General features: G+C 45.5%; 1 protein-coding gene across 1 annotated transcript; it reads left to right on the top strand.

Moving 5' to 3' along the window:
• The first annotated feature begins 1,062 nt into the window (after positions 1–1,062).
• ACAA1 (acetyl-CoA acyltransferase 1) lies at positions 1,063–17,672 on the top strand. Its single transcript, XM_026678910.2, has 12 exons — positions 1,063–1,280; positions 2,788–2,881; positions 3,081–3,138; positions 4,356–4,435; positions 4,804–4,846; positions 9,053–9,151; positions 9,804–9,884; positions 12,081–12,271; positions 13,032–13,211; positions 13,513–13,568; positions 15,486–15,631; positions 16,622–17,672. Exons 1-12 carry the CDS (start codon positions 1,119–1,121, stop codon positions 16,695–16,697), a joined length of 1,266 nt encoding a protein of 421 aa, XP_026534695.1. The 5' UTR covers positions 1,063–1,118; the 3' UTR covers positions 16,698–17,672.
• The last annotated feature ends 1,385 nt before the right edge of the window (positions 17,673–19,057 follow it).

The following is a 19,057-nucleotide window of genomic DNA, read 5'->3' as shown; positions in this document are numbered from 1 at the left end:
AGTCTTTAAAGTTGCCTCTTGATATGTTTTTGTTTTATTTCCCCCCCTAAATATTACCTCTGCCTGTCAGTCTGCAATTCTGTAAACCTGATAAGAAAACAGTCAACCATTTATAGCAGAAGGGATAGGAATGTGTGTGTTCTGCAGCAGCTTTAAATTGTGTGGACTTCAACTCCCAGAATTCTCTAGCCAGCAGTTCTGGGAATTGTCCAAAATCCAAAACAAGTTAAAGCTGCTGAGGTTGCAAAATACTAGTGTACAGATAGTCCTCGACTTCTGACTGGCTGCAAAAGGTGATCACACCGCCCAGGATACCGCAATCCTCAAATATCAAATTGCCAAGTGTCTGAATTTTGAACATGTGACCATGGAGATGCTACAATATTGTGTGGAAAAAACGTCATAAATCACTTTTTTTCCAGTTGTAACTTCAAGTGGTCACTAAACGAATGGTTGTAAGTCGAGCACCACCTGTATGGGTTTTGCGCAGATTAGAGCAGTTTTGCAAATCATGGCACCCAAACCCTCCCCCAGATTGGCATCCCCAGTCCGCAGTTCCAAGTTTGGCAAAAGGTCAGCCCAGGAATTCCTGCTTGGGGCATTCAGACGAATAATCCCATCTCTCTCGATGTCACTTTTGGAATCCCCCCTGCAGGGACATGCCTGGGCGCCACGGCAGCTACAAAGAACACTACACGTCCCAGGATGCCTAGCGAGTCCCCGCCCTTCATGGCGAGCGGCCGCTGCACGTCGGCGGCCGTAAGTCTGTAGAGATAGGAAAGGGTAGAGGGATTGTTTCTTTCCTTCGGGCGAAAGATAAACTCCATTGCCGTTGAAAAAAAGCCTTGGAGAGGCCCATAGATGTAGTTCGCAAGAAAAATTCCATCAATGAGAGCCTTTGGCTGTTTCTGATAGAATAAAGCTTTTGTTCTAAGCCGGCGTTGAAGACGAAGGGGGAGCTACTCTTCGTTTTTCAAAGTCTACAGAGCACACCTTTCAGCCTATGCGAAGATGGCGGGGGGCGTGGGCCACCGCACAGGGCTTCCCGGCATGCTATGCGTCTGCGCCTGCGCCTGCGGGGACTTCGGTCGTGGCTGAGGGTTGCTGAAGCGGCGGAAATGGAGCGGATGAAAGTGGTCCTCGGGCATCTGACCGGCTCCCCGCAACGGCGGGTCTGGGCGCCTTCCCCTTGCCGGGCCTCGCTGTCCGGCCCGGACGACGTGGTGGTGGTGCACGGACTACGGACCCCCATCGCCAGGAGCAAACGGGGCGGCTTCAAGGTAAACGGCGGGGCGGCTTCCGAGGTGGGGGAGATCCGCCGGCGCTTCCCCCCACCCCCCAACCTGCGCTCTTTTAGACGGGCGCCTGGGACTACAAACCCCATGGTCCCCGGCCTCTCAGCCCCTCCCTGGGAGCGGTAGAAGGGCGCGGACATATATATTGTGGGGGTGGGAGAGACGCTAGTCTTTTTTATTTTTATTTTAGCCCGATCGTTCTCTTGATATGGGAGTTGTAGTCCAGGGGATTATGCCGGGGATTATGGGCTGAAAAGAGTTTGGACGTTATGGGGAGGGGTAAAGAGGAGTTTGCTTTGGAGGATCCAGCGTCCAGTGCTTTATGGACTGCAGTTCCCATCATCCCCACACCAGCACCTGAAAGAGAGTGAGGGTGCCAAATTGCCCAGATAATTAATTAATTAATTAATTTTCTTTCTCTTTCTTTCCTTCGCTCCCTCCTTCCTTCTCTCCATCTTCCTTCCTTCCTTCCTTCTTTCTCTCCCTCCATCGCTTTTCCTTCTTCTCTCCCTCCATTGCTTCCTTCCTTCCTTCTTTCCCTCCCTCCATCACTTTCCCTTCTTCTCTCTCTCCATTGCTTCCTTCCTTCCTTCCTTCCTTCCTTCTTTCTCTCCCTCCATCGCTTTCCCTTCTTCTCTCCCTCCATTGCTTCCTTCCTTCCTTCCTTCTTTCTCTCCCTCCATCGCTTTCCCTTCTTCTCTCCCTCCATTGCTTCCTTCCTTCCTTCCTTCCTTCCTTCTTTCTCTCCCTCCATCGCTTTCCCTTCTTCTCTCCCTCCATTGCTTCCTTCCTTCTTTCTCTCCCTCCATCGCTTTCCCTTCTTCTCTCCCTCCATTGCTTCCTTCCTTCCTTCCTTCCTTCCTTCTTTCCCTCCCTCCATCACTTTCCCTTCTTCTCTCTCTCCATTGCTTCCTTCCTTCCTTCCTTCCTTCCTTCTTTCTCTCCCTCCATCGCTTTCCCTTCTTCTCTCCCTCCATTGCTTCCTTCCTTCCTTCCTTCTTTCTCTCCCTCCATCGCTTTCCCTTCTTCTCTCCCTCCATTGCTTCCTTCCTTCCTTCCTTCCTTCCTTCTTTCTCTCCCTCCATCGCTTTCCCTTCTTCTCTCCCTCCATTGCTTCCTTCCTTCTTTCTCTCCCTCCATCGCTTTCCCTTCTTCTCTCCCTCCATTGCTTCCTTCCTTCCTTCCTTCCTTCTTTCTCTCCCTCCATCGCTTTCCCTTCTTCTCTCCCTCCATTGCTTCCTTCCTTCCTTCCTTCCTTCCTTCCTTCTTTCTCTCCCTCCATCGCTTTCCCTTCTTCTCTCCCTCCATTGCTTCCTTCCTTCCTTCCTTCTTTCTCTCCCTCCATCGCTTTCCCTTCTTCTCTCCCTCCATTGCTTCCTTCCTTCCTTCCTTCCTTCCTTCCTTCCTTCTTTCTCTCCCTCCATCGCTTTCCCTTCTTCTCTCCCTCCATTGCTTGCTTGCTTCCTTCCTTCCTCACTCCCCCCCTTTCCAGGAAACTACACCAGACGAACTCCTGGCTGCAGTCATGACTGCTGTCCTGAACGATGTCAAGCTAAGCCCCGAGCAGCTGGGCGATATCTGCGTGGGTGAGCCTTTTGGGTTGCAGCCCCTGGTTTCCTTTCTTCTCCTGCTGATGGGTGGTCAAGCTGCCAGGCCAGGGAGTGGGCTGTGGTCACCCTCCCCCTTTTCCTCCCTTTTTTAAAGCAACGGCTGCAAGAGCAGCAGCATATCCGGAAGGGTAACCAAACCCTGACAACCGATGTGAATTCATCTCTTTGTACTTAGGGAATGTACTTCAACCTGGTGCTGGAGCCGCGATGGCGAGAATTGGGCAGTTTATAAGGTGAACTTTGCCACTGAACCATCTAGAAGTGAGATCATGGGCACAAAACACCATGGCGGAGACGAAGGAGGTTTGGTTAATACTGGCGGGTGCAAAGAAAGGTCATGTGACTAGTCCAATTTTATATTAGGCGCTTGTACTCCCTGTTTCTCATTTGCTGTTTTCATTGCATAGCTCAGGGGTATCTAACCTTGGCAACTTTAAGACTTGTGCACTTCAACTCCCAGAAATCCCCACACTGGGAATTCTGGGAGTTGAAGTCCACAAGTCTTAAAGTGGCCAAGATTGAACACCCCTAATGTGGCTGATGGAGGTGAGATTCTGTAGAAGTAAGATCAGCTATTTATTGACTGGTTCATTTTTATCTTGCTTTTATATGAAATTCAAGATGGCGAGCATCTAATACTCTTTATTCCTCCTATTTCTATACAACAGCAGCCCTATGAGGTATGTTGGCCTGAGCTAGATTGATTCTCCCAATTCATCCAGCTGACTTCCATGCCTAAGGCGGGTCGCAAATTAATCTGGTTTTTCAGCCAGCACCTTAACCGGTACACCAAAGCCGCCTTTCTATTTTTTATTTTTTTTTATGATCCTAAAGCAGAGGTCTCCAAACCTGGCAACTTTAAGACTTTTGGACTTCAACTCCCAGAATTCTCCAGCCAGCTTTGCTGGTTATGCTGGCTGGAGAATTCTGGGAGTTGAAGTCCACAAATCTTAAAATTGCCAGGTTTAGGGACCCCTGCCCTAAAGTTTCCTGGGTGCTTTATCACTTGTTTGAGAAGAACACTTGGACTTTGTGCCTGCTGTGGGGATCCAAAGGGTAGCTAGCTGTGCAGACTGACTTGCCATGATGGAATCCACTTTCAGATCCAGTCCTTAGTCACCTGGGCTGTATTTAGAATTTTCCGTCTTGATATTTACCGCATAGTTTTAGAAAGAGTGACAAAGTAACATGTTTGCTGTTGACTCCTTTGCATCTTACAGGTTTCTCTGACAGTTTTCAGTCAGTTACAGGGTACTGCTCTACCTAAGCTTGTTTGAGGATTGCAGAGTGCTGTACCAGGTCCTAGTTGCCCTGTTTTCAGCGGATCTTCCTAAAATCACAAACCAAGACCATCGAGGCATAGGAAAACCTTAAAATTATTCTGCTGAGTCTGAGGGTCTTTTCTAAATCCTCCTTTTATACTGATGAGCTATTTTGTCTTTTATTTCAGTGGTATCCCAGAGACCGTCCCAATATCGAGTGTTAACAGGCAGTGTTCATCTGGGCTGCAAGCTCTAATTAATATTGCTGGTAAGGCTGTGTTCCTCCCGTGTGACGGTCAGGTTCCACGCATGGAGTAAATATAGAATTTCAGTAATTGAACCACGGGGCTTTCCAAACTCTTGATACTATGACAGGTAGAGATTTTAACTTCTAGAATGTAACATTGTAGATTGCCTGTTAAAACTTTCTATAGAGGTAGTTATACTCCTCGTGCCAGTATGTTCTACAGAATTCTAGGAATATTATTTTTTTCTAGGAGAAATTTTATATACTCTTATTCCTTTCTGAAAAAAACACCATCTAAGTGAGGGAATGTGCTGATTTCCCCCAGGAGCACTTACAGGAAGGGTATATGTGGAGCTCACTAGCTAATTTAAAATTTATATTACTTACAGGTGGCATTAGAAATGGCTCCTATGATATTGGTTTGGCCTGTGGGTAAGCTTATTTTTTTTCCCATAATTGTTCATTACTTACCAATAGCTGCCCTTTTGTCTTCTGATTACCCCGTTGTGTGAGGTTTTTAAGCAGATTATGAAAATCTGTATTTTGAGGATTTTTGGAGACTAGCGTTTTACAGGAGTATGAGGGCAGCATTGCATTTTGATGCACAATACCAGCCTCAAGGAAATGCCCTTTCCTAATTTGTCTTGGAAATAATTTTAATTTGATTTATAATAACATCCAGTGGTGGTTCATTCAGTTTTGTTTGTGTAACAGCCTTACAGGGTTTTTTAAAAAGCAACTGAGGTGGTGAAGCTAATCACCTTGTAGGTATCCATTTTGTACCGATTGCTTAACTAAAATGAATGAAATACAAACCCTGTATTTTGATACCGTTATTAGAATTAAGTCCCCTGCTTTTTCTGGTATGCAGCTGTTAACTGATACTTTGGGTTAAAAAAAAGATAACATTGTTCTGAGCTGAAGAATCTTCTTGGATGAGAAGTGAAACCTCTTCAAGGAAAAGCAAAGAAAGTCCAGTTGCCTCTTGAAAAAACACTTGGGACAACCATGGGCTGGAGGACTGAGCCTCTCCATGGACATTCCTTAGCTGTGTTACTCCCTGTGCAGCTGTGAGAGTGACCGGTTTTCTCAAGGAAGTTGGGTAAATAATTTCTCAGACAAAAAGAGACTTTACCCTCTGTTGCGCAGTAGCCCTTTTTGTGCCCTTCCGCTGAGGGACAGAGCCATTCTTTTCTTGGCAAAGGGGGCAGCTTCTAAGAAAGGAGCAGTGAAGCCTTGAGGTGAGCTGGGGGTATTTAGCTCTTAAGCCAGGGAGTAAAATAAACCTGTTTCCTCTTGAAGTTCTTCTCACCGTCTCATAGCTGTAGGTGAATGTCAAGGTTAAGGCTTCTTCCACAGCAGCTGGTGCTGGACATAGGATGACAGAGTGCGAGTCTTGGCATCTGCTTTGGTTCAAAATCTTCAGCCAGTGGTCTGGCAAGTTAGCAGTCCATCCCTTGTGCCAGCTCCGTGACGCTGAACTGAAAGGAACAGGTATCTCAGCAAGGCAGAAAAGTGCTTGCGGAAATATAAGAGCCGTTCATTCTTTTCGTAACGATCTCTTGAAGTGCGGCATTTTGCATAAAGGTAAAAGCAAGCGATTTAATCCACTTGGAAGCTAGGCTGGGTTAATCAAATGGCTGTGTTGTTTGGCCTTGCCTCCTGAACTCTCCAAACAAAACAGTTGCTTCACAGGCCTTGTGAAAGTGAGCCCTAAGCCACCTTCCAGTATTTGCACGCTGTATCCGAGCACATCCATGCTGTGGCTAAATAAAATACTGGGATATGACTGCACATGTTGCTTTACATCCTTGATAAGCTCCATGGCCTGGTTTTAATTGTGCAATTGCCTGTGGGCACTGCAAAGCTCGGTTGGTAAATTAATTCCTGGAATAATGTAAGAACAAAGTTGAATCCTCTGTGAAGGCTGAACTGAGCCCCCTGATCTTGTGCAATGCTAAGTTTGCATTGCCACATCCCTGCAATATCTGATGTGGAAAAACACTGACCCCAGATAGACACAAACCTGTGCTAGCTCTTCATGATTGCTGCTATAAAGTATTCGTCAAAGGTCAGAACCCAGAGGTGTATAAACTTGTGGCTGAAATGTTCTGATTTCTGGATGGTTTGTTCCACACACATCAGAAATGGTATAACCTCAAAAACAATCAGTTTCTCTGAGGAAGCTCAGTTGGTGACACCCTGCTTCTTTAGATGCATAAATATTTAAAATTCAACATTACTCAGGGTAGACACACCAACTTTGAAGATAGCAAATCCCCAGTTGTTTTGTTCTCTTGCATGTCTCTGGAACCATCTCAACCACTTTCCGTGAACTTGTGGCTTTAGCTGGTGCCTCACTAGGAGGCACCTAGTAAGGAACGTTTTGAGAACATGTTGGCAAAGAATTTCCATTCCTCTATAATGTCCGAGATCAGTGGCTCTGTGAAAGCTGAGCAAAAGGAACATTTGCAATTGCTTAATGTCTATGGAGATTCACAGCTATCCAGGTCATAGTTGTCCCAAAGGTGTTTTTTTTTCCAAGAGGCAATGGGACCTTTTAAAAGACGTTTCCCTTCTCATCCAAGAAGCTTCTTCGGCTCTGACTGGATGGTGTGGAATGGAAGGATTTATACTCCTTGCAGACAGCTGGTCCTTTGCGTCCTTTAGAGCAGGGATCCCCAACCTTTTCGACGCCGCGCCCGGTTCCGCGCGTCAGCTGGCGCCAGCGCCCGGTTCCGGCGTCAGCTGGGCGCCGCCATCTTTTGATTTAAAATCACTTCCGGTGACGTCACGAGTGATTTTCAAAAATGAGCGGCGCTAGCGCTTCTGGTGAGCTTTTTCGGTAGAAATGGCTTTCTACCCGGAAAAGCTCACCAGCGCTGGCGCCGCCATCTTTTTGACTAAAAATTGCTTTTTTACCAAAAAGATGGCGGCGCCCAGCAACCAGCGGCCCGGTAAGGCTTGTTCCATGCCCGGTACCGGTCCGCGGACCGGCGGTTGGGGACCCCTGTTTTAGAGGGTTCCCTTGAGGCCACTTGGAGGTTTATCTGTGTCCTCAGGATCACCTGAAGAGTGCAAATGGGTGTGGACCCTTCTTGGAACAGTTAAAATGATTCGTGTTGTAGACTGGAGATGGATGATGTTGTATACCTTCCCCTCTGTTGAGAGAGAGGGCTGTTCAATTTTGACCTAGATGGCCTCTTGGACCCCTCTTTCAAACCAGCGGTCCTCCCTGCCCAAAGTGCGGACTTTGCTGTCTTCCAAAGAGCGGCCTTTGTCTTTCAAATGCAGATGGACCACTGAATCTTGTCCGGATGGGTTTGTTGCACCACGCTTTTGTGAAGTGGTGGTTTTGTTTCTTGAAAAAGCACCTCTGGGATTTGCAGTTACTTCTTGAATAATAAATATATTAAATTTTGACAGGAGGAGCCATTTCAAGAACACTCACAAATAAATCCATATTCTACGTGTCATACAACAGGGTCTATTTTTTAAATTCCATAACATCACTTGCTGTATGACTTTGAATGCCGTACTGCTACAACTGCTTGAAAATATCTGGTCCAATAGAACGGGTGTAGTCCAGGGTTCTTCCCTTAAATGTTCTTGTCCAGTGAGGTCTGGGGGTGGGGTGGGGGCTTCCCCAATGCAGCCCCTGCCCTTTGAAGTACGCTCCCCCTGAGATCCAGCTGGCCCCTGTTGTCATAGCTCTTCCTTCAACTGCTAGGGTAGGTCACTCTGGAGGAAATACAATTCTCTGGGCTGGAAAGTGGGGCGTGCCTGAGGCCTGGAACCCCCCTGGATCTGGATCTGGTAGTCGAGAGCCAAATTTGGAATCCGCAAATTCCTTGAAATGGTGCTGATAATGAACCTGTCTATGAGTTTGCCAAGAAACAAGTCCAAATGGACTTTCTTCTGGGTACAGGAGTTTTGGAGTTTTAATTAAATATTTTCCAGCAGTCCATGATTCATGTTGATTTACATTTTTGTTGTACAGTAACTTCATGTATTCAGTTCCATAAAAATGCTTACTTATTCATTTGTTTTTTTAAGGAATCCTTGCAGGACTTGCACACAAGTAGTCCTCAGCGACAAGCAAACAAAATGTTAAAAAAAGTTATATTTATGTAGTTGCTTACCAAGCACATCTAAATTATATTAAAGTAACCAAAATATCTTCACAATCCCCAAGGCTTTTGAGCACCCCTCATGTTTGGAAATTGAAAGTTGAAAAATTTGACATGCCCTAACAATAGAGCCCGACATTTTTGTTGCTGAGACAGTTTGCCAAGTGAGTTTTGCCCCCATTTTACGGTCTTTCGTGCTCTTAAGTGAATCCCTGCAGTTGTTTGGTTAGGAACATGGCTGCCAAGCGAATCTGGGTTCCCCGTTGACTTGGCTTGTTAAAAGGTTGCAAAGGAGGATCACTTAACCTCCCCCCCAGGACTTTGCAACCCTCCTAAATAGGAACCAGTTGCCAAGCATCTTAATTTTGATCAGAAGGCCATGCTGCAACGGTTGTAAGTGTTGTAACTTTGAAGAAGTCATTAAACGGGTGGTTGTAAGTCGAGGACTACATTTAAAGGAGAGATATTCACAGCCCCTTTTTCTTGCTTCCCACCCCCCACCCCTCAGAGTGGAAAGCATGTCCCTCCGCAGCGCTACCGACCCTGGGGATGTCAGCTCTCGCATCATGGACTTCAGCAAAGCGAGGGACTGCCTGATACCAATGGGGTAAGAGGCTGCGGCTTTAGTTTATTCCCCGCCAGTAAAAGCTTGGTACAGTCTGGGCTCCCGTGTTGTCTCCTGGGACACAGTTTGGTCGACTGTTTGGCTTTGCGCTGCACACACGCAATTGAATGTTGATTCAGCAACACCACTAGATCTAGCCGCGGCCAGATTAAGTGCCACGATACCAGTTGTTCCTTGTTAAGAATCTGGGAAAGTTGAGTAATGACTGGGTGGGTGTAATACCTCTCAGTTCATTAGTTGCTGGAATATCATCCTGTCACGCCCAGCATTGTTACAAAACAATCCTGCATTATCAAAGCAAAAGTTGCCGTCGTTGTGAAATGATTAACAAATGCACACAATTTTGCCACATTTGAAAAAAATAGGATAAGATGCTTTGATAATTACTAGATGAGCTTAGTGTCTCTTTTTAAGTCCAGGCCTCCATTTTCACCATCTTATTTAGCTACTGAAAAGTTATTTTTTGGAAGATTGTGACATTGCAGTCTTTGAATTAATTTTTGGCGTCTTGTAAGTAAGGACACTTGGGAGACGCATTGTTCCATTCGTTTTTTTGTTTTTTTCTTCTTCATAAAGAGATAAGATGCTTTAGGATCAATGAACTGGTCTGCATGCTTTTAACATTGTTTTTCAGAATAACTTCTGAAAACGTGGCAGAAAGATTTGGTATCTCCCGAGAAAAACAAGATGCTTTCGCCCTTGCTTCTCAACAAAAGTAAGTGAAGAGGGCTGGCTTTTCGCTGTTTTGTGTGCTTTCCCCCACATTTAGGTGGCAAACGCCAGAATCATAAAGATGTACGAGGCCTAAGATTTTTAAGAAGTTCTGGCCACAATTTGGCTGCCCTTCACTGACTTTATAGAGCTGTATATACTTAGAGTATCCATTTTGTTCCTGGAGTCGTTAAGCAAACTTATAATTCGCTGTGATTGTGGTTTTGCCAAAAACAGAAGGGCCAATTTTTAGCAAAGCTGTCATGAAATGACTAGAGGACACGGCAAATGGCTATAAATGCAGCTGCACTACTGAGCTACAAAAATTATATCACGTGACTGTGGAGGGGCCCCACTGTCAGAACTTCAAATCTGATTGAAAGCCCCATTTTGAGGGGTTGGTTGTAACTCCAGATGGCTGTTAAGCGACCGGTCGTAACTTGAGGACTAACCATACTAGGTATCTACCTAGTGCTTTATAGTTGGGAAAGGCGCTGTCAACTAATGAGCTTTTCCAAATTAGCATGGCCTATTCCAACCGCATAGAGTAGTGTTTCCTTGTCAGACTCTTATTGCTTGGACCAGGGATCTCCAATCTTGGCAACTTTAAGACGTGTGTGAACTTCAACTCCCAGAATTCTCCAGCCAGTTTGAAGACCCCTGCTTAGACTATGACTTCACATAGATTTATATGGATCCCCTCCATTTATATATCATTAGTCATTTGGGATTGCAGTTCCCAATTATCCACCAGGCCGGCTAATGGTTTCGCACAGCTTAGTTGGCCTGATGAAGGCAAGGCTCTCAATAGCCTTGTATGTACTATACCTTGTAGTCTGCTGTGATCCGGAGGGTGCAGATGGATTTTTAGTTCTGTTCAGATGTTCACTCCTAGTTGGGTTGGAGAATCCAGCTCTGTTCCATCTTGGAGAAGGATTACACACAATCGCAATCTATCTGGGGCGAGTTTCAGAATTTGCTGAAACTAAGCAGACTCAGTTGCTTATCACAGACTGGGGCCAAGGGTCATTTGAAAGCAAGTAGGATATTTGGTAGGAAGCTGAGCCGTTTTCATTGCTGATTCTAACCCCCAGAGTCAAAGGCCCAAGAAGCCACAAGCACTGGACTGCAAGGGAGCGAGTCTAGGAAAAGGATCAGGAGTCCTAGATAGGGGAATCTCCGAACTTGGCGACTTGAAGACTTGTGGACTTCAGCTCCCAGAATTCCTTATCCAGCCATGCTAGCTGAGGAATTCAGGGAGGTGAAGTCAGCAAGTCTCAAAATGGCCAACTTCGGAGACCCCTGTCCTAGATCACTCACCTGCTTTTAAGCACAGTCCCTTTGTCAAACTTTGTCAGACACAAACATGTTTTTTTTTTAAATTTAGCATTGCATCACTACTAACTTGAGAATATGGTCTCGTTTGTATTTACATAAATAGGGGGTCTGTGCTTCGTGTTATGAACCGTCTTGAACTAGTTGACCGACAAGGTCTCTTCCAACTCTGTTATTCTGCTAAGCATTAGAGCTACACGAATCCTCTTCATTGCTATTAGAAGATACAGGTAGTCCTTGACTTATGACAGCAATGGAGCATGTCTATTACACTACTACGTCATAATAGTTACAAAGCAGTCACCCATGTGTGGCCAACCCAATGTTAACAATCTTTTTTGAAGAAGTTATGCAAACATCATGGTGCATGCTGAACCTATTGTTCACTGTAGGTCAATTTTGTCAAAAATCAGAAGAAAGTGGTCTTATTTTCAGCAAAGATCCGACCCCAGGATGCTGCAGACAGCTGAAAATGCGAGCCAGGCACCCATTGCGCGAGCCCTGTGACTGGAGGGCATCAGAACTTTGAAACTGAATCATAAATAGCCCTGGGGAGGTCCGTCATAACTCTGAGTGGTTGTTAAGGACCCTATCATAAGTTGAGGACTGCTTGTGTCGTATAAGATGAATGACAGTTTGATCTAGGTTGGTGTCGCTTAAGAGCCTTTTTTTCAAGAGAATAGTTTCCAAGAATAATAATAACAACAATGCCCCTTTCCCCTGACTCCTTTCTCTCTAACCTGGCTGAAGATGTTTCTTGTGAAAGTTGTAAAATACATCTAGGCCTCTTATTTAGTAAGGTTCCCCCCCTTTGAGTTTTCAAAGATATGAGTTTATAAAGCTAATTATTTGGGTGTGTTTCCAGAGCAACTCGAGCTCAGAAGTTGGGGTGGTTTAAAAATGAGATTGTCCCCGTGAATACCACCTTCACCGACGACCAGGGCACCGAGAAAAAGATCACTGTGCTGCAGGACGAAGGGATCAGGCCCAACACCTCGTTGGAGGGATTGGCCAGGCTGAAGCCGGCCTTCCAGGAGAATGGGACGTCCACAGCTGGTAAGGCTCAGAAGCAAGAGACGAAGGGGAGGGGATTTGACTTTGCGCCATAGAGCCAGTTTGGTTAAGAAACCAGGAGACGGTGAGTTCTAGTGCCACCTTAGGCGTGAAAACCATCAGGGAGACTTTGGCCCAATCTCTGGGAGACGGTGAATTCTAGTGCTGCCTGAGACATGAAACTCCGTGGGTGACTTTGGTCAGTCCCTCTCAAAGATAAAAAATAAATTAAAAAAATAAGTCAGTAAAATATGTGCCAGCTTGCTTTCTCCTAATAGGAACAGATGGGCATTAGAAGGCCTGATTTCAGGTTCCTATTTTGCGACAGAGTTCACATAGTGGACTTCAGGCCATGTCTTGGCATCTCTCAGCCCAGATTATCTCACAGAGCGAGTGGTTGTGAGGGTAAAATAAAGTTTTGTTTTATGCCATCTTCAGCACCTAGAACACAGGCCCTCCAAGGAAACACAAAGCCCCTTGATAGGCTTTAAATACATTTCCCAGGGTTGTTACAAAATTGCTTTGTTCAGGTGAGAAAATGGAAATGTTCTTTCCAGATTATACAATTTTCAGAGTTTGCATTAGACTTAAAACTTAATTTTTTTTTTGACAATCCTCTTTATGTGTGAGAGTGATTTTCATTGTAGGAATATTTTCTGTCGTTGGTTCCTGGATGACGATAATGTAAATAAACTCAGTTGTGCTGTTCTATCCGTTTGCCTGCATCTCATAACTTGAGTCTTTATGAAACGGCTCCCTTCAGGTAACTCCAGCCAAGTGAGCGACGGGGCTGCTGCGGTGCTCCTGGCCAGGCGTTCTGCAGCTGTGCAGCTGGGCCTTCCTGTCCTTGGGGTGCTGAAATCATTCGCTGTGGTTGGAGTCCCACCAGATGTGATGGGCGTAGGGCCGGCCTATGCCATCCCTGTGGCACTGAAAAAAGCCGGTGAGGAGGCATAATCGGAGAGGGGCGGCCAGCAATCCGCACAGCTAACCCAGTATCTCTCTTTTGGGTGGAATGGCTCCGGACTCCATTCTCCTTCAATCTCTTGCGCTATTGGCTCATGGTGGCCCCTTCAGGGAGTGGGAAGTCTTCCTAGAATGATTTTTAGGGCCAACTAGGGGGGTCTTTGGGGCAGAAGAGCATCAAAACCCCCTGGTGTGGCCCCTATGACAACGCTAATAATAACACCCCTGAAAGAGGTAGGTTTTACGCTGTTAAAATTGTGTCCATCTCTAACCTACAGGTTTGACAGTGAACGATATCGATGTGTTTGAAATCAACGAGGCCTTTGCGAGTCAGGTAAGACTTTTGAAGGAGAGGTTGAAATGAAGACGCCATAAAAAGAATACGTTCCCAACTGTGGAGGTTAGCAAGAGATTTCAGCCACCCTGGACTCTCTGCCTTCTTTCATCATCCACGTCAGGCAGGCAGCATTTGGGAAGGAGGCTCTGAGGACATTGGCCAGCTCCGTAAATGCCACGTTTCACCAAGCCATGTTTGTCTTAACCCTGCCCACGTTTTGGGGGAGTATGGCCACTGAAGTCTCCAGTACGGGTAGCCCTCGACTTAACAATAGTTCATTTAGTGACCGTTACAATGGTGCTGAAAAAAAGTGACTCACAACTATTTTTCACACTTAATGACTGTTGCAGAATCCCCTGGTCAAGCAATCAAAATTCAGGTGCTTGGTAACTGGCTCATATTTATGACCCTTGCTGTGTCCTGGGGTCACGTGATCCCCTTTTTGCGACTTTCTGACAAGCGAAGTCAATAGGGGAAGCAAGGTTCACTTAACAACTGGGTTACTAACTGATCAACTGCAGTGATTCACTTAACAGCGGAGGCAAGAAAGGTCATAAAATGGGGCAAAACTTAACAAATGTCTCACTTAGCAACATAAATGTTAGCCCCAATTTGTGGTCGTAAGTAGAGGACTAGCTGTATATGTCCCTCCTACCCAAAATGGTAGAAGTTACTTAAGTTACTTCCAACGACTTATGACTGCATTGCTTAGCGACTGTTCAAAGTTATGACAGACCACCCGCTCCAAAGGTACTAAGAAGCCAGATTTGAAGCTTCAACAGCTGTGTGTTTTTCTCCCTCCCCCTTGTGGGCATGTGACCACACTTGGATGCTCAACAACCAGGACACATTGACAGTCGTTGGTAGCATCCCACAATCACATGACTGCATTTATGGCAAATTTTTTTGCTGGAAACCACTCTTTACTTCCAGTTTCTGCAAAAAAAAAAAAAAAAAAAAGACGCCCACTGCAGCAGTCAATCGGTTCACTTAATGACAAGTGTTTGTTTAACAACTGGAGCATTCACTTAACAACTGCCTCAGAATGTGTCATAAAATAACGTTGGGCTCATGGATAACTTGACTTAACAACTGTCACCACAGACGATAGAAATTCTGGATTGCAACCGTTACATGGTTGTAAGTTAAGAACTATCTGTATTTTGTTGCGTGTGACATCTGTGAACCTAAACACACCTCCAGCTGCTCGTCAGTCCCGTTCTTTCTTTTCCCTTCTGCATTTTAATAGCAGAGTGTCCAATTTTTTCCCCCTAATCTCCCTCACATTGCAGTGTGGCAGATACAGGCCAGCTTATTTAAGACATTTTCAACAGATGAGAGTTTCACTACAGGTAGTCCTCAACTTGCAACCACAACTGAGCCCCCAAATTTCTGCTGTTAAGACCTTTGTTAAGTGAGCGTTTCCCCATTTTACAACTTCTTTTGCCACAGTTAAGTGAGTCCCTGCAGTTGATAACTTAGTAACCCGGCTGTTAAGTGAAACTGGTTCCCCCCATTGACTTTGCTTGTCAGAAGGTCGCAAAAGGGGATCATGTGACCCCAGGACACAGGAAAGGTCATAAGTATGAGTCAGCTGCCAAACATCTGAATTTTGATTTTGGGGATACTGCAAAGATCGAAATATGAAAACGGTCATAAGTCCTATTTTTGGTGCCGTTGTAACTTTGAACGGTCACTAAATGAACTCTTATAAACCGAGGATTGCCTGCACTTTTGGTCTCCGTAAACGTACATTGATCCACGGATGGGCAGAGATAAGAGTTGTTACCAAACGTGACAACTCAAAAGAAAAAAACGGAAAGAGTTAACCACGAGGTCGCTTATTCCAGCTGCTTGTGCCAACTGAAGTGAAATCGGTTCCTTGAAACGCCTTTGATCGTCTCGTTTCTCCAGGCGGTCTACTGTGTGGAGAAACTTGGTATCCCCATGGAGAAAGTGAACCCACTCGGGGGTGCCATTGCTTTGGGACATCCTCTGGGGTGCACCGGGGCTCGGCAAGTTGTCACTTTGCTTAACGAGCTGAAGCGCAGAGGGAAGAGGTGAGTAGTGTGGAAAGCATGAACTACGCCCCGAGTGCGTGTCTCGCGCTGGTTGGCTTTGAAAGGGTGCCACCAAGGAATTTCTCAGCCTGTTCGGGAGGTCGGACCAGGTAAAACCAGATCTCCTGCAAGTTCTAACTTGCGTAAACGAAAGCGAGAAGATGCCTTAAATTTTATTGTTGCTTTAAATTTTATTGCTGTTGAGACTGAGGTTTAGCTTTTTATTTGTGCGTTTTTTATGTCCCACCTTTATTATATTTATAAATAATTTGAAGCAGTAAACATATTCCATACTCTTTCCTCCTCCTATTTCCTCCACAATAATCCTATAAGTTGGGTTGGGCTGAGAGACATTGACTGGCACAAAGTCATCCAGCCAGCTTCCATGCCTGAGGCAGAAGTCACCGCCTCCTGGTGATTGGCCCAAAGTCTCCCAGTTGGCTTTCATGGCTAAGGTGGGACTAGAACTCACCGCCTCCTGGTGATTGGCCCAAAGTCATCCAGCCGGCTTTCATACCTAAGGTGGGACTAGAACTCACCGCCTCCTGGTGATTGGCCCAAAGTCTCCCAGTTGGCTTTCATGCCTAAGGTGGGACTAGAACTCTCCATCTCCTGGTGATTGGCCCAAAGTCATCCAGCTGGTTTTCATGCCTAAGGTGGGACTAGAACTCTCCATCTCCTGGTGATTGGCCCAAAGTCATCCAGCTGGTTTTCATGCCTAAGGTGGGACTAGAACTCTCCATCTCCTGGTGATTGGCCCAAAGTCATCCAGCCGGCTTTCATGCCTAAGGTGGGACTAGAACTCACCGTCTCCTGGCTTCTAGGCTTGCACCTTCATGACTTGCACCAAACGGGCTCTTTCTTTAGCCAGTAATTCTCTGTCGTAAGGTCTTTTCTCTCCCCAAACACCTTTGTGTCTTCCAAACTCCTGGTCCCTGAAAACCCTCCGGCTAGGGAGCTGAGCCCTAATGTGCCTCGTTCTTGTTTCAGAGGCTATGGCGTGGTTTCAATGTGCATTGGGACCGGGATGGGAGCAGCTGCGGTATTTGAATATCCGGGAAAGTGAGCAGAACTGAAACGCTCTTCACACAACCTGCCCTCCAGGCCTGGAAAATAACCTGTGGATCCGTTCTGATGGGCGGTCCGGCTTTTTTGACTGTTTAGAGGTGAACCCTCCTCAGTGGGCAGAGCTTTTGAAATCCCGAGCCATGGGAAATGAATTTGGGAATGGGGGGGTAGCAAGGACCATTGGCTGCTGGGTCTTTAGGTAAACCTATTAAAAACAGGTCCTTTTTCTATGAATTAATCACTGGGGGCGGGGTGAGGGGGTCTACCTGTCCAATGGAGGTGGGTTGGGGCTGGCAGAGGGAAAGAGGGGTACCTGAGGAACTTGACTGATCAGCAGTCTGAAACAGATTGCCTTGTCTGCAGTGCTGGGATTAATGTGCAATTGGAACAAGGTGTTTTTCTCCTCCCACAAGAATCCTTACTCCAATGAGTAAATTCCCTAAAGTAGCCAGTGTACTGCTTTTGGATGGGGGGGAGAGTAATGATTATTAGAATCACGTAGAAAATGGGGTGCCGGTGCATTTGGAAACAATAAAAAAAAAATCATAGCACAGCATTTATGATTGCTTCTGAGGTCCATTTTCAAAGTTTTCTAGGAACTCATAAGCAGCTATTGCTGGCTTGGTTTCTCTTTTTTTTTCCCTTTTGTTAAGGTAATTTTAGTTTATCCCGCATTATTTTTGAAGATGAACTGGGACCAGATACGTGTTTTTTTTTTTAAAAAAGAAAATATTACTGTTACCATGAACAGGAGGAAAATGTATTTTCAAATCCTTAAAAGGAAAAGCAGCAAAATAAGCAAGTTAAGGAATCTCATGATTCAGCTGCTGGTCCTAGCAAGAAATAGCTCATAATTGCTTTGCTGGTGTTCTAAGGAGCTAAACCAATTCTTAAAAGGTGTTTTAATCAACTAATTAAATTTCTGTTAACAAGTTGAATTACATTAATAAAGTCTTCGAAGGGTTCTGTCTCATTTAATTCCTGGAAAGCCAATTTTTCTAACATAGAATGATAGTGGGCACCAAGTTAGATGTTAAAGGTGGTCCTTAGACTACTAGAGATCTCCAGAATCCCTTCCGCCTCTGTTACTTTGTTATTCTGAATCTACTTAAATAATAAAAAGAAAGCTTAGGTTAACTCCAAAAATAAGCCAAGCTGTTTTTGTTCAGTTTTAGCTTGGTGTGTTGTATGAAATTCACCCATAAGCCTGGTTGATGACTGAATTTGTTAAGCCAAAGCAGAATTTGTGATTAATGCAGTCCTTGACTTAAGACTGGTTGCATAGCATCATGTGCTGACTTGACTGCCTTTTACAATGGTTTGGCTGAAAAGCAGCACTTGCAGTTTTCAGCAAAACTGTGCTATAGCAAGCAATGGTTTCACTTCATGTCAACCACACACAAAAATTATAAAGTTGGATTGGTCATACGACTGACCCATTTAATGACCGTTACAATTGTAGTGACCAGGCTCCATTACAGGCATAATTTGAAGACTGTTAGGAAGTTTCTCCTTAATTCAAGGAAAGAAGCAACCTAAAACTAAGGAGGAACTTCCTGACAGCGAAGACAATTTACCAGTGGAACAAAAGTTGCCTTCAGAGGTTGTGGGTGCTTCATCACTGGAGGTCTTAGAGACTGGACAGCCACCTGTCTGAAATAGTATAGGGCCATGGTGGTGAATCTATAGTATGACCTTTCTCTGTGGGCATGTGCGCAGTCACCCCAGCTCAGCTCCACCATGCATGCACACGCGCCTCCTGACGGCCTTCGGGTCTGCTGTGCACAGGGGTGTGTGCATGTGTGTGTGGGGGACCTTGCATTTTGGGCATGCATGCTTCGGGTACTCGGGGTCCAAAAGATTCGCCATCACTGGTACAGGGTCTCCTGCTTGTGCAGTGGGTTGGACTAGAAGACCTGCAAGGTCCCTTACAACTCTATCCTCCCTGACTACTTGTAAACACCAGTTAAGGAATCAATACAGTAGCACATTATGTGAAAGTAGTTTATTAACTGGTTGAGTATCTCAAGGGCCTCCAGGATGGGCAGGGTATCATTAGGGCTGCCCTATGGCAAAGATCGCCTGGTGAAAATACAGCTCTGGTTTGGCCACACACGAGGCTAAAACATATGACAGGAACTGGGTACGTCCAGTCTAAGGAAAAGAAGGACTAGGGGCAATACGACAGCAGTGTCCCAATATTTGAGGGGCTCCTACAAAGATAAGGGGGGTCAAACTGTTTTCCAAAGCACCAATAGGCAAGATAAGAAACAATGGTTGGAAACTAACCAAGGAGAGCTAACCTGGAACTAAGGAGACGTTTCCTGACCATCAGTGGAACAACTTGTGGGGGCTCCA

This window comes from Notechis scutatus, chromosome Z (genome assembly GCF_049901735.1).
Source record: "Notechis scutatus isolate UNSWTSFEM ecotype Mainland chromosome Z, rNotScu1.2, whole genome shotgun sequence".
Classification (NCBI taxonomy): domain Eukaryota; kingdom Metazoa; phylum Chordata; class Lepidosauria; order Squamata; family Elapidae; genus Notechis; species Notechis scutatus.
The sequence above is the reverse complement of the archived record's forward strand: the minus strand, read 5'-3'. Positions and strand labels throughout refer to the sequence as shown.